At 38.9% G+C, this 15,431-nt stretch overlaps 1 protein-coding gene across 2 annotated transcripts in view; it reads right to left on the bottom strand.

Moving 5' to 3' along the window:
* Window positions 1-985: 985 nt before the first annotated feature.
* ZC4H2 (zinc finger C4H2-type containing) overlaps window positions 986-15,431 on the bottom strand; it is a 66,704-nt gene continuing 52,258 nt past the window's right edge. For both annotated transcript variants that reach the window (XM_043459309.1, XM_043459307.1), the window contains one exon: window positions 986-2,439. In XM_043459309.1, the coding sequence (XP_043315244.1) occupies window positions 2,307-2,439 (133 nt within the window). In that variant the 3' untranslated portion in view covers window positions 986-2,306. The remainder of the gene's footprint in view (window positions 2,440-15,431) is intronic.

The following is a 15,431-nucleotide window of genomic DNA, read 5'->3' as shown; positions in this document are numbered from 1 at the left end:
AACACTGAAACCAGAGAAATTTCTGTCAACGGTTGGGTTTCTGGAAGGCACTGGTATAGCTTAATGTACAGAATATTAACTAGGGCGCCCATGGGATCAACACTTATAGAAGAAAGGGGAAGAGAAGGAGGCAGGATTTGACAGAAGGAGCTATTGAACTGCTGTGTGTGTGCCTAGTTTCTCAGTCATGTCTGACTCTTTGTGACCCCATGGACTGTAGCCCGCCAGGCTCCTCTGTCCATGGGGATTCTCCTGGCAAGAATACTGGAGTGGGTTGCCATGCCCTCCTCCAGGGGATCTTCCCAACCGAGGAATCAAACCCAGGTCTCACACATTACAGGCAGATTCTTTACCAGCTGAGCTACCAACTCGGTCTTAATGGAAACCACAGTCCACCTATGGGGAGCTCTGAAGCTGGGATGGCCGTTCAGAGGTGTTCCCTATTATATCTCCATAGGGGACCAGGCCTTTATACTCCTGCATCAGTCATTGAATTTGTAGTCTCTGACTTCTAGTTCAGAGTTATTTCAACTACTCCTGTGGTAAAGCCATCCCAAAAGGGAGAAAAGCTTTAAAAAATGACCATGGAGAAAAAGTAGGGGAAAAAATGGACTATGGAACCAGACAAATCTGAGTTCAAATCCTGAAATTTCTCTTACTAGCTGTCTGTTTAACTCTGTACAGGTTACTTCTCTGAGCTTCAGTTTACATTTTTGGAAAATGGCAATAAGAATACTTAGCTTGAATGTTGTTTTGAAAATAAAATACAATCATTTATACAAAGCATCTTACATAAAGACCTGACACAGAGTAGGCTCTGAATAAATGGAAATTATTATAAAAATAGGGTAAATTATTATGTAGTGATGTTCCTGATTTTCTTACTTATAGGGTGGAATAAAAAAGAGTGAAGAAGAGCTACCCAGAAGGGGAAAGGCCATTACATCTTTTCTATTACCTGGCACTAGTAAGCACTGAGTCAGCATTTATTCCAATGAACAAATGTTTATTTAAAAGAATTTGTACAGACATAATGCTCTTACTTTCAAAGAGCAGAGGAAACTTCTATATATTATGAACACACAGACACTGTGGTAACTTAAAAATACAGTTAAGAAAGGAAGGAAAAATATCCTCCCCTCCCCAGCCAGGGCCTGATACCTGAAGCCAACATTCTTTCAGTCAGTCCCCATCCCATCCCTTAAGTTTGAGAGGAAGAGCTGTAGGGGTTAGGGGAAACTGGAATCTTTTCTTCTCAGAGGGAAAATCACCTGCACAATTCACCGGAAAGGGAGTCGCCAAAAGTTGACCTGAGCTGAAGTTGCCTTAGAGAAGAGAGCTGACCCAAGAGAGGGAGAGATGACTGAAGTAGAGGTCTCACCTACCTGCATGGTAAAGTGACTGGCATTCACTTGAATCACAACCCATTACTTTGAACTCTAAGATACACCATTTGAGTAAAGTGTTAGAGTAATGGTTTTGAACAAAAAGTAACACAAATGTCATCCCGGAGTCTCTCCAGCCTAACACAGCCCCTATAGCAAAGCCCTCAGACCAACGACGTAGGAAATGAATTAGCAGGACTTGCAGAGTAGGTCTGGCTCCTTGATTTCACTGTGGGGAACATCTACTACTAATTTTCAAAAGCTAGGGTTATTATTGGGGAAAAGTCCACAGATTTTAGGGTCCTCAGACACATAGCCTGGTACCTGAGAACTTTAGTATATCTGGGAAACTGTCAGGGTAGGGGGCAATGGGGTGGTAAACTCTAATAAAACAGTTAGGCCTCCCAAATTAATACAAAAAGGAGAGCTTGTCCAAGCTACCTCTGGGCCTTGAGGATGAGATGAGTGTGGGAGTGGGGGAGATGTACGCACCGAACCTACTGGAAAGTCCAGAAAAAAGAATATTGTCCCTTTGTAGCCTAAGGTAAAAGTACAGGGAGGGGGAACACTGGAACTTTCACCTGAAACAAGATATGTGACTACTCAGCCCTCAGGCCTTAGGCACTAGGCCTCAGAAACAAGAGACAGAGAATCACATCTGGGACTTCTGCCCTTCCCTTGTCTTCTAACAAGGACAGGGGTTAAAGTGTGGGTGAGAGAGAAGGGAACTGCAGACACAACTGTCATTAGCACCTGAAAAACGTCTCTTCCTAAACCAGAAACTCTGACAGCAGAAAGAAATAAAAGCAAAGTGAGAGGGGGGTTGTGCTTCTATCACATTAAATAGAGGTGGGGAAGGGTTCTTTCACATGGAGACATCAATCACTCTGGTCAAGGGGAGGGGTTATGAGCGGCAGAGCTCTAAGTGTTCTCCCTCTCTTCATTCATCTTGCTTCCGTTTTGGCTTTTTGGGATTCCTGGACCGACTCTTGGCTTTGCACAGAGGGCATATAGGTGCATTCCGGTGAATCTGCTGATGACATGACAGGCAGGCCTGGTGGGAGACACAAGACAAAGAAAGTTAGTGGTCAGATTCTTCCAGGCCATGGTTCATCCTGATCTCCAGGGGCTCCAAAAGCAGTTGTGATTTCCTGTTAGGAAGGAGCAGAAATCAATGAGTGAGACCCAAGTAGGGAGATCTGTGCTGGATGTAAGGGATGTAATGGATATAAGGGAGTGAGATTCAAAGAGGGGTATTTAGGAAGAATATTCAAAACTTGGCAATAAGGCAAAATGTGAATTGCATACCCATTAAGCATTATACTGGAGCATGGTTTATCAGGCCCACTCAAAGATTATTTAATTCTCTAGGAGAGGTAACAGTAAACTTTTTTGTAAAGGTCAAGATAATAAATATTTTAGGCCTTCTTTTCAGGTCACATGGTTTTAATTGCAACTACTCAGTTCTAACTGTTTCATATAAAGGAAGATAAAGACAATACATAAACAAACAGGCATGTGTGGGGCCAATAAAATTTTATTTACCAAAACAGGGAACAGGTCACACTTGGCTTGTGGGTTCTGGTTTGCTGACCCTTGCTCGCTTTGACTATTTACTACTTTTTTTTTTTTTTAATGAAGTATAGTTGATTTGTAATGTTGTGTTAACTTTTGGTGTACAACAAAATTTTGGTATATATTTTGGTTATATGTGGTATATATATATACACATATACATGTACATCATACATGTGTGTATGTATATATATATACGTTTCATGTTATTTTACATTATGGTTTATTACAGGATACTAGATATAGTTCCCTGTGCTATGTGGTAGGACTTTGTTGTTTACCTATTTTATATACAGTAGTTTGTGTCTGCTAATCTAAAACTCTTAATTTATCCCTGCCCCATCCCCTTTCCACTTTGGTAACCATGATTTTGTTTTCTATGTCTACAAGTCTGTTTCTGTTTAAAAGTAAGTTTATTTGTTATCATATTTTAGATTCCAGATAAAAGTGATATCATGTGGTATTTGTCTGACTTCACTTAGTATATTAATCTCTATGTCCATCCATGTTGCTGCAAGTAGCATTAAGTTCAGTTCAGCTCAGTTGCTCAGTCGTGTCCAACTCTCAGCGATCCCATGGACTGCAGCATGCCAGACTTCCCTGTCCATCACCAACTCCTGGAGCTTGCTCAAACTCATGTCCATTGAGTCAGTGATACTACCCAACCATTTCATCCTCTGTCGCCCCCCTTTTCTTCCTGATTTGAATCTTTCCTGGTATCAGGGTCTTTTCCAATGAGTCAGTTCTTTGTATCAGGTGGCCAAAGGATTGGAGTTTCAGCTTCAGGATCAGCCCTTCCAATGAATATTCCGGACTTATTTCCTTTAGGATTGACTGGTTTGATCTCCTTGAAGTCCAAGTAGCATTACTTCTGGCTGATAGTATTCCATTGTATACATATACCACATCTTCTTTATCCATTCATCTGTCAATGGACATCTAGGTTGCTTTCATGTCTTAGCTATTGTAAATAGTATTGCCATTAACATTGTAGTGCATGCATCTTTTCGAATTAGAGTTTTCTCTGGATATATGCCCAGGAGTCATATTGCAGTATAATATGGTAACTCAAATTTTAGTTTTTTAAGGAATTTCCATACTGGTCTACATAGAGGCTGTGCCAATTTACATTCCCACCAATATTTCAGGAGGGTTCCCTTTTCTCCACACACTCTTGAGCATTTGCTATCTGTAGAATCTTTTTTATTTATTTATTTTTTTATTGAAGGATAACTGCTTTACAGAATTTTGTTTTCTGTCAAACCTCAACATGAATCAGCCATAGTTAAGTTAGTTAAGTCGCTCAGTCATGTCCAACTCATTGCAACCCTGTGGACTGTAGCCCACCATGCTCCTCCGTACATGGGATTCTCCAGGCAAGAATATTGGAGTGGGTTGAACTTTCCTCCCATCTCCCGCCCCATCACACAGCTCTAGATTGATAAAGAGCCCATGTTTGACTTTCCTGAGACATACAGAAAATTCCCATTGGCTATCTATTTTACATATGGTAATGTAAGTTTCCATGTAACTCTTTCCATACATCTCACTCTCTCCTCCCCTCTCCCCAAGTCCATAAGTCTATTCTCTATGTCTGTTTCTCCATTGTTGCCCTGAAAATAAATTCTTCAGTGCCATTTTTTCTAGATTCCATATATATATATGTTAGAATACGGAATTTATCTTTCTCTTTCTGACACACTTCACTCTGTATAATAGGTTCTAGGTTCATCCACCTCATCAGAACTGACTCAAATGTGTACATTTTTATGGCTGGGTATTGTGTATATGTACCACAACTTATTTATCCATTCATCTGTTGATGGACATCTAGGTTGCTTCCATGTTCTAGGTACTGCAAATAGTGCTGCAATGAACAATGGTATACATGTGTCTTTTCCAATTTTGGTTTCATCAGGGTATATGCCTAGGAGTGGCATTGCTGGGTCATATGGTGGTTTTATTCCTAATTTTTAAAGGAGTCTCCATACCATCTTCCATAGTGCCTGTATCAATTTACATTCCCACCAACAGTGCAAGAGCATTCCCTTTTCTCCACATCCTCTCCAGCATTTATTGTTTGTAGACTTTTTGATGATGGCTATTCTGACTGGTGTGAGGTGATATCTCACTGTAGTTTCGATTTGCATTTTGATAATAATGAGCGATGTTGAGCATCTTTTCATGTGTTTGTTAGCCATCAGTATGTCCTCTTTGGAGAAATGTCTGTTTAGGCCTTTTTTCCACATTTTGATTGGGTTGTTTGTTTTTCTGGCATTCAGTTGTATGAGTTGCTTGTATATTTTGGAAATTAATCCTTCGTCAGTTGTTTAATTTGCTATTATTTTCTCCGATTCTGAGGGCTGTCTTTTCACCTTGCTTATAGTTTCCTTTGCTGTGCAAAAGATTTTAAGTTTAATCAGGTCCCACTTGTTTACTTTTGTTTTTCTTTCTGTTACTCTAAGAGGTGGTTCTTAGAGTAATGGAACCTCTTGAGAAACCTGCATGCAGGTCAGGAAGCAACAGTTAGAAATGGACATGGAACAACAGACTGGTTCCAAATAGGAAAAAGAGTATGTCAAGGCTGTATATTGTCACCCTGCTTATTTAACTTATATGCAGAGTACATCATGAGAAATGCTGGGCTGGAGGAAGCACAAGCTGGAATCAAGATTGCTGGGAGAAATATCAATAACCTCAGATATGCATATGACACCACCCTTATGGCAGAAATTGAAGAACTCAAGAGCCTCTTGATGAAAGTGAAAGAGGAGAGTGAAAATGTTGGCTTAAAGCTCAACATTCAGAAAACTAAGATCATGGCATCTGGTCCCATCACTTCATGGCAAATAGATGGGGAAACAGTGGAAACAGTGGTTGACTTTATTTTTTGGGGTTCCAAAATCACTGCAGATTGTGACTGCAGCCATGAAATTAAAAGATGCTTGCTCCTTGGAAGGAAAGTTATGACCAACCTAGATAGCATATTAAAAAGCAGAGACATTACTTTGCCAACAAATGTACATCTAGGCAAGGCTATGGTTTTTCCAGTAGTCATGTATGGATGTGAGAGTTGGACTATAAAGAAAACTGAGCGTTGAGGAATTGATGCTTTTGAACTGTGGTGTTGGAGAGGACTCTTGAGAGTCCCTTGGACTGCAAGGAGACCCAACCAGTCCATCCTAAAGGAGATCAGTCCTGGGTGTTCATTGGAGGTACTGATGTTGAAGCTGAAACTCAAATACTTTGGCCACCTGATGCAAACAGCTGACTCATTTGAAAAGACCCTGATGCTGGGAAAGATTGAGGGCAGGAGGAGAAGGGGACGACAGAGGATGAGATGGTTAAATGGCATCACCGACACAATGGACATGGGTTTGGGTGGACTCCAGGAGTTGGTGATGGAAAAGGAGGCCTGGTGTGCTGCGGTTCATGGGGTATCAATGAATTGGACACGACTGAGTGACTGAACTGAACCGAACTGAAGAGGTGGTTCATAGAGTATCTTGGCCTGATTTATGTCAGAGAGTGTTTTGCTTATGTTTTCCTCTAGGCGTTTTATAGTTTCTGGTCTTACATTTAGGTCTTTAATCCATTTTGAGTTTATCTTTGTGTATGGTGTTAGGAAGTGTTCCAATTTAATTCTTTTACATGTAGCTGTCCAGTTGTCCCAGCATCATTTATTGAAGGGGTTATCTTTGCCCCATTGTGTTTTCTTGCTTTCTTTGTCAAAAATAAGGTACCCAAAGGTGCATGGGTTTATTTCTGGGCTTTCAATCTTATTACATTGGTCTATATTTCTGTTTTTGTGCCAGTACCATACTGTCTTGATGACCATAGCTTTGTAGTATAATCTGAAGTCAGGAAGGTTGATTCCCCCAACTCCATTCTTCTTTCTTAAGACGGATTTGGCTATTTCAGGTCTTTTGTGTTTCCATATGAATTGTGAAATATTTTGTTCTAGTTCTGTGAAAAATGCCACTGGTCATTTGAGAGGGGTCACAATAAATCTGTAGATTGTATTTGGTAGTATAGTCATTTTCACAATATTGATTCTTCCTACCCAGGAACATGGGAAATCTCTCTGTTTATGTCATCTTTGATTTCTTTCATTCAGTTCAGTTCAGTTCAGTTGCTCAGTCATGTCCGACTCTTTGCGACCCCATGAATCGCAGCACGCCAGGCCTCCCTGTCCATCACAAACTCCCATAGTTTACTCAAACTCATGCCCATCGAGTCAGTGATGCCATCAAGCCATCTCATCCTCTGTTGTCCCCTTCTCCTCCTGCCCCCAATCTCTCCTAGCATCACAGTCTTTTCCAACGAGTCAACTCTTCACATGAGGTGGCCAAAGTATTGGAGTTTCAGCCTCAGCATCAATTCTTCCAATGAACACCCAGGACTTATCTCCTTCAGGATGGACTGGTTGGATCTCCTTGCAGTCCAAGGGACTCGCAAGAGTCTTCTCCAATACCACAGTACAAAAGCATCAATTTTTCGGCACTCAGATTTCTTCACAGTCCAACTCTCACATCCATACATGACCACTGGAAAAACCATAGCCTTGACCAGACAGACCTTTGTTGGCAAAGTAATGTCTCTGCTTTTTAATATGCTATATAGGTTGGTCATAACTTTCTTTCCAAGGAGTAAGTGTCTTTTAATTTCATGGTTGGCGTCACCATCTGCAGTGATTTTGGAGCCCCCAAAAATAAAGTCTGACACTGTTTCCACTGTCTCCCATCTATTTCCCATGAGGTGATGGGACCAGAGGCCATGATCTTAGTTTTCTGAATGTTGAGCTTTAAGCCAACATTTTCACTCTCCTCTTTCACTTTCATCAAGAGGCTCTTGAGTTCCTCTTCACTTTCTGCCATAAGGGTGGTGTCATCTGCATATCTGAGGTTATTGATATTTCTCCCGGCAATCTTAATTCCAGCTTGTGCTTCTTCCAGCCCAGTGTTTCTCATGATGTACCCTGCATATAAGTTAAATAAGCAGGGTGACAATATACAGCCTTAACGTACTCCTTTTCCTATTTGGAACCAGTCTGTTGCTCCATGTCCAGTTCTAACTGTTGCTTCCTGACCTGCATACAGGTTTCTCAAGAGGCGGGTCAGGTGGTCTGGTATTCCCATCTCCTTCAAAATTTTCCACAGTTTATTGTGATCCACACAGTCAAAGGTTTTGGTGTAGTCAATAAAGCAGAAATAGATGTTTTTCTGGAACTCTCTTGCTTTCTCGATGATCCAGTGGATATTGGCAATTTGATCTCTGGTTCCTCTGCCTTTTCTAAAACCAGCTTGAACATCTGGAAGTTCTCAGTTCACGTATTGCTGAAGCTGGCTTGGAGAATTTTGTACATTACCTTACTAGCTTGTGAGATGAGTGCAATTGTGCAGTAGTTTGAGCATTCTTTGGGATTGCCTTTCTTAGGGATTGGAATGAAAACGGACCTTTTCCAGTCCTGTGACCACTGCTGAGTTTCCAAATTTTCTGGCATATTGAGTGCAGCACTTTCACAGCATCATCTTTCAGGATTTGAAATAGTTCAACTGGAATTCCATCACCTCCACTAATTTTGTTCGTAGTGATGCTTTCTAAGGCCCACTTGACTTCACATTCCAGGATGTCTGGCTCTAGGTGAGTGATCACACCATTGTGATTATCTGGGTCATGAAGATCTTTTTTGTACAGTTCTCCTGTGTATTCTTGCCACCTCTTCTTAATATCTTCTGCTTCTGTTAAGTCCATACCGTTTCTGTCCTTTATTGAGCCCATTTTTGCATGAAATGTTCCCTTGGTAGCTCTAATTTTCTTGAAGAGCTCTCTAGCCTTTCCCATTCTGTTGTTTTCCTCTATTTCTTTGCATTGATCACAGAGGAAGGCTTTCTTATCTCTACTGACTATTCTTGGGAACTCTGCACTCAAATGGGAATATCTTTCCTTTTCTGCTTTGCTTTTTGCTTCTCTTCTTTTCACAGCTATTTGTAAGGCCTCCTCAGACAACCATTTTGCCTTTTTGCATTTCTTTTCCATGGAGATGATCTTGATCCCTGTCTCCTGTACAATGTCACGAACCTTCATCCATAGTTCATCAGGCTCTCTAACAGATCTAGTCCCTTAAATCTATTTCTCACTTCCACTGTATGTTCATAAGGGATTTGATTTAGGTCATACCTGAATGGTCTAGTGGTTATCCCTACTCTCTTCAGTTTAAGTCTGAATTTGGCAATAAGGAGTTCATGATCTGAGCCACAGTCAGCTCCTGGTCTTGTTTTTGCTGAGCGTATAGAGCTTCTCCATCTTTGGCTGCAAAGAATATAATCAATCTGATTTCAGTGTTGGCCATCTGGTGATGTCCATGTGTAGAGTCTTCTCTTGTGTTGTTGGAAGAGGGTCTTTGCTATGACCACTGCGTTCTCTTGGCAGAAATCTATTAGCCTTTGCCCTGCTTCATTCCGTACTCCAAGGCCAAATTTGTCTGTTACTCCAGGTGTTTCTTGACTTCCTACTTTTGCATTCCAGTCCCCTATAATGAAAAGGACATCTTTTTTGGGTGTTAGTTCTAAAAGGTCTTGTAGGTCTTCATTGAACCCTTCAACTTCACCTTCTTCAGCGTTACTGGTTGGGGCATAGGCTTGGATTACCGTGATATTGAATGGTTTGCTTTGGAAACGGACAGAGATCATTCTGTCTTTTTTGAGATTGCATCCAAGTACTGCATTTCGGACTCTTCTGTTGACTATGATAGCTACTCCATTTCTTCTAAGGGATTCCTGCCCAAAGTAGTAGATATAATGGTCATCTGAGTTAAATTTACCCATTCCAGTCCATTTTAGTTCACTGATTCCTAGAATGTCAACGTTTACTCTTGCCATCTCCTGTTTGACCACTTCCAATTTGCCTTGATTCATGGACCTAACATTCCAAGTTCCTATGCAATATTGCTCTTTACAGCATCGGACGTTGCTTCTATCACCAGTCCCATCCACAACTGGGTATTGTTTTTGCTTTGGCTCCATCCCTTCATTCTTTCTGGAGTTATTTCTCCACTGCTCTCCAGTAGCATATTGGGCACCTACTGACCTGGGGAGTTTCTCTTTCAGTATCCTATCATTTTGCCTTCTCATACTGTTCATGGGGTTCCCAAGGCAAGAATACTGAAGTGGTTTGCCATTCCCTTCTCCAGTTAGTGTCTTTTAATTTTTTTTGTGTACAGTTCTTTTTTCTCCTTAGATAAGCTTATTCCTAGATATATAATTCTTTTTGTTGCAATGATGGATGGGATTGATTCCTTAGTTTCTCTTTCTGATTTTTCCACTGTTAGTATATAGAAATGCAAGTGATTTCTGTGTATTGATTTTGCATCCTGAAACTTTGCTAAATTCACTGATTAGCTCTAGTAATTTTCTAATACTATCCTTAGGGTTTTCTAGGTACAGTATCATGTCATCTGCATACAGTGAAAGTTTTATTCCTTTCTCATCTGGATTCCTTTTATTTCTTTTTCTTCTCTGATTGCTGTATCTATATCCTCCAGAACTATGTTGAATAATAGTGGTGGAGTGAACACCCTTGTCTTGTTCCTGATATTAGGGGGAATGCTTTCCATTGTTCACCATAGAGAATAATGTATGCTGTAGGCTTATCATAAATGGCCTTTATTGTGTTGAGGTCGGTTCCTTCTATGCCCAGTTTTTGAGGAGTTTTAATCACAAATAGGTGCTGAATTTTGTCAAAGGCTTTTTCTTCATCTATTGAGATTATCATATGGTTTTTATTTTTCAATTTGTTAATATAGTGTATCACAGTTTGATTTACATATATTGACGAATCCTTACATGTCAGGAATAAACCCAACTTGATCATGGTGTTTGAATTTTTTGATGTGCTGCTGAATTCTGTTTGCTAACATTTTGTTGAGGATTCTTGCATCTATGTTCATGAGTGATATTGGTCTGTAGTTTTCTTTTTTTGTGTTGTCTTTGTCTGGATTTGGTATCAGGGTGATGCTGGCCTCATACAATGAGTTTGGAAGTGTTCCTTCCTCTGCAATTTTTTGAAACATCTTTAGGATAGGCATTAGCTCTTCTCTAAATGTTTGATAGAAGTCCCCTGTGAAGCCATCTGGTCCTGGGCTTTTATTTTCTGGGAGATTTTTTTTTTTTAAATCACAGCTTCATTTTCAGTGCTCGTAATTGGGTTATTCATAATTTCTATTTCTTCCTGGATCAGTCTTGGAAGATTGAACTTTTCTAGGAATCTGTGCAATTTCTTCCAGGGTATCCATTTTATTGCCATATAGTAGTTCATAATAGTCTCTTATTATTCTTTGTATTTCTGCATGGTATATTGTAACTTCCCCTTTTTCAACTCTAATTTTGTTGATTTGATTCTTCTTTTTTCCTGATGAGTCTGGCTAAGGGCTTGTCAATTTTGTTTTTCTTCTCAAAGAACCAGCTTTAGTTTTATTAATCTTTACTATTGTTTCATTTATTTTTCATTTATTTCCACTTAGATCTTTATGATTTCTTTCCTTCTATTAATGTTTTTTCTTTTTTTTTTTTTTCCAGTTGTTTTAGGTGTAGAGTTACATTGTCTATTCAATGTTTTTGTTTGTTTGTTTGTTTCTTGAGGTAGGATTGTATTGCTATAAACTTCCCTCTTAGAACAGCTTTTGCTGCATCCCATGGGTTTTGAATTGTGTATTTTAACTGTCATTTGCTCCTATAATTTTTTTTATTTCCCTTTTGATTTCTTCAGTAAACTGTTGGCTATTTAGAAAAGTGTTGTTTAATCTCCATGTGTTTGTGTTTCTTACAGTTTTTTTTTCCTTGTCATTGATATCCAGTCTCATAGCATTGGGGTCAGAGAAGATGCTTAATATGATTTCAATTTTCTTATTTACTGAGGCTTGATTTGTGACTCAAGATGTGGTCTATCCTGGGGAATGTTCCATGTGCACTTGAGAAAAAGTTGTATTCTTTTGGATTTGGATGGAATGTCCTGAAGATATCAATGAGATCTATCTCATCTAATGTATCATATAAGACTTGAGTTTCCTTATTAATTTTCTGTTTTCATGAGCTGTCCATTGATGTGAGTGGGGTGTTAAAGTCTCCTACTATTATTGTGTCACTGTCAATTTCTCCTTTTATGTCTGTTAGTGTTTAATTTTTATGTATTGAGGTGTTCTTATTTTGGATGCATAGATATTTACAAATGTTTGATCCCTTGATCATTATGTAGTGTCCCTCCTTAATTCTTGTAATCTTCTTTATTTTAAGGTCTATTTTGTCTGATATGAGGATTGCTACTTCAGCTTTCTTTTGCTTCCCATTTGCATGAAATATACTTTTCCATCATCTCACTTTCAGTCTATATGTGACTTTAGGTCTCAAGTGGGTTTCCTGTAGATAGTATATATATGGGTCTTGTTTTTTTATCCACTCAGCCAGTCTGTGTCTTTAGTTGAAGCATTTAATCTATTTAAAGTAATTATTGATATATATATATATATGTTCCTATTGACATTTTCTTAATTGTTTGGGGTCGATTTTGTAGATGTGCCTTCTTCTCGTATATTTCTTGACTATATAATTCCCTTTAACATTTGTTGCAAACCTGGTTTGGTGGTACTGAATTTTCATAACTTTTGCTTGTCTGAAAACCTTTTTATTTCTTCATCAATTTTTAAAAATTAATTAATTTATTTTAATTGGAGGGAAATTACTTTAAAATATGGTGTGGGTTTTGCCACACATTGACATGAATCAGCCATGGATGTTCACTTGTTCCCCATCCTAAACTCCCTCCCATTTCTGTCCCCATCCAATCCCTCAGGCATCCCAATGCACCAGCCCTGAGTACCCTGTCTCATGCATCAAACCTGGACTGGTGATCTATTTCACATATGATAATATACATGTTTCAGTGCTATTCTCTGAAATCAACCCACCCTCGCCTTCTCCCACAGAGTCCAAAAGACTGTTCTTTACATCTGAGTCTCTTCTGCTCTCGCATAGAGGGTCATCATTACCATCTTTCTAAATTCCATATATATGCGTTAATATACTGTATTGGTGTTTTTCTTTCTGACTTATTTCACTATACTGTATAATAGGCTCCAGTTTCATCCACGTCATTAGAACTGATTCAAATGTGTTCTTTTTTAATAGCTGAGTAATATTCCATTGTGTATATGTACCACAGCTTTCTTATCCATTTGTCTGCCGATGGACATCTAGGTAGCTTCCGTGTCCTGACTGTTGAAAACAAGGCTGTGATGAACATTGTGGGACATGTGCCTCCTTCAATTCTGGTTTCCCCAGTGTGTATGCCCAGCAATGGGACTGCTGGGTCGTATGGCAGTTCTACTTCTAGTTTCTTAAGGAATCTCCACACTGTTCTCCATAGTGGCTGTACTAGTTTGAATCACCAACAGTGTAAGAGGGTTTGCTTTTCTTCACACCCTCTCCAGCATTTATTGTTTGTAGACTTTTTGATAGCAGCCATTCTGACTGGTGAGAGATGAGAAATCAGGGAGATTTCTCTGATAATGAGTGATGTTGAGCAACTTTTCATATGTTTGCTAGCCATCTGTATTTCTTATTTGGAGAACTGTCTGTTTAGTTCTTTGGCCCATCTTTTGATTGGGTCATTTATTTTTTCTGGAATTGAGCTGCATGAGATGCTTGTATATTTTTGAGGTTAGTTCTGTGTCAGTTGCTTTGTTTGCTATTACTTTCTCCCATTCTGACGGCTGTCTTTTCACCTTGCTTATAGTTTCCTTCATTGTGCAAAAGCCTTTAAGTTTAATTAGGTCCCACTTGTATATTTTTGCTTTTATTTCCATTACTCATAGAGGATCCTGCTGTGGTTTATGTCAGAGAGTGTTTTGCCTATGTTTTCCTGTAGGAGTTTTATAGTTTCTGGTCTTACATTTAGATCTTTAATCCACTTTGAGTTCATTTTTGTGTATGGTGTTAGAGAGTGTTCTAGTTTCATTCTTTTACAAGTGGTTGACCAATTTTCCCACCACCACTTGTTAAAGAGATTGTCATTTCTCCATTGTATATTCTTGCCTCCTTTGTCAAAGATAAGGTGTCCATAGGTGTGTGGATTTATCTCTGGGCTTTCTATTTTGTTCCATTGATCTATATTTCTGTCTTTGTGCCAGTACCATACTGTCTTGATGACTGTAGCTTTGTAGTATAGTCTGAAGTCAGGCAGGTTGATTCCTCCAGTTCCATTCTTCTCTCTCAAGATTGCTTTGGGTATTCGAGGTTTTTTTGTATTTCCATACAAATGGTGAAATTGTTTGTTCCAGTTCTCTGAAAAATAGTTGGTAGCTTGACAGAGATTCTACTGAATCTATAGATTGCTTTGGTTAGTATACTCATTTTCACTATATTGACTCTTCCAATCCATGAGCATGGTATATTTCTCCATCTATTTGTGTCCTCTTTGATTTATTTCAGCAGTGTTTTATAGTTTTATATATATAGGTCTTTTGTTTCTTTAGGTAGATTTATTCTTAGGTATTTTATTCTTTTGGTTGCAATGGTGAGTGGAATTGTTTCCTTAATTTCTCTTTCTGTTTTCTCATTGTTAGTGTATAGGAATGCAAGGGATTTATGTGTGTTAATTTTATATCCTGCACCTTTACTATATTCTTTGATTAGCTCTAGTAATTCTCTTGTGGAGTCTTTAGGGGTTTCTATGTAGAGGATCAACTGCAAACCAGTGAGAGTTTTACTTCTTCTTTTCTAATCTGGATTCCTTTTATGTCTTTTTCTTCTCTGATTGCTGTGGCTAAAACTTCCAAAACTATGTTGAATAGTAGTGGTGAGAGTGCGCACCCTTGTCTTGTTCCTGACTTTTGGGGAAATGGTTTTAAATTTTCACAATTGAGGATAATGTTTGCTTTGGGTTTATCACATATGGCTTTTATTATGTTGAGGTATGTTCCTTCTATTCCTGCTTTCTAGAGGGTTTTTTCTTTTTATCATAAATGGATATTGAATTTTGCCAAAGGCTTTCTCTGCATCTATTGATATAATCATATGGTTTTTTATCATTCAATTTGTTAATGTTGTGTTTCACATTGATTGACTTGCGAATATTGAAGAATCCTTGCATCCCTGGGATGAAACCCACTTGGCCATGATGCATGATCTTTTTAATATTTTGTTGGATACTGTTTGCTAGAATTTTGTTAAGTACTTTTGCATCTATGTTCATCAGTGATATTGGCCTGTAGTTTTCCTTTTTCTTTCTTTCTTTTTTTTTTGGTGGCATCTTTGTCTGGTTTTGGTATTAGGGTGATGGTGGCCTCATAGAATGAGTTTCAAAGTTTACCTTCCTCTGCAATTTTCTGGAAGAGTTTGAGTAGGATAGGTGTTAGTTCTTCTCTAAAATTTTGGAAGAATTCAGCTGTGAAGCCATCTGGTCCTGGGCTTTTGTTTG

The sequence above is a fragment of the Cervus canadensis genome, chromosome X (genome assembly GCF_019320065.1).
Source record: "Cervus canadensis isolate Bull #8, Minnesota chromosome X, ASM1932006v1, whole genome shotgun sequence".
Lineage (NCBI taxonomy): Eukaryota > Metazoa > Chordata > Mammalia > Artiodactyla > Cervidae > Cervus > Cervus canadensis.
Note: the sequence above shows the minus strand (reverse complement) of the source record. Positions and strands in the feature narration are given on the sequence as shown.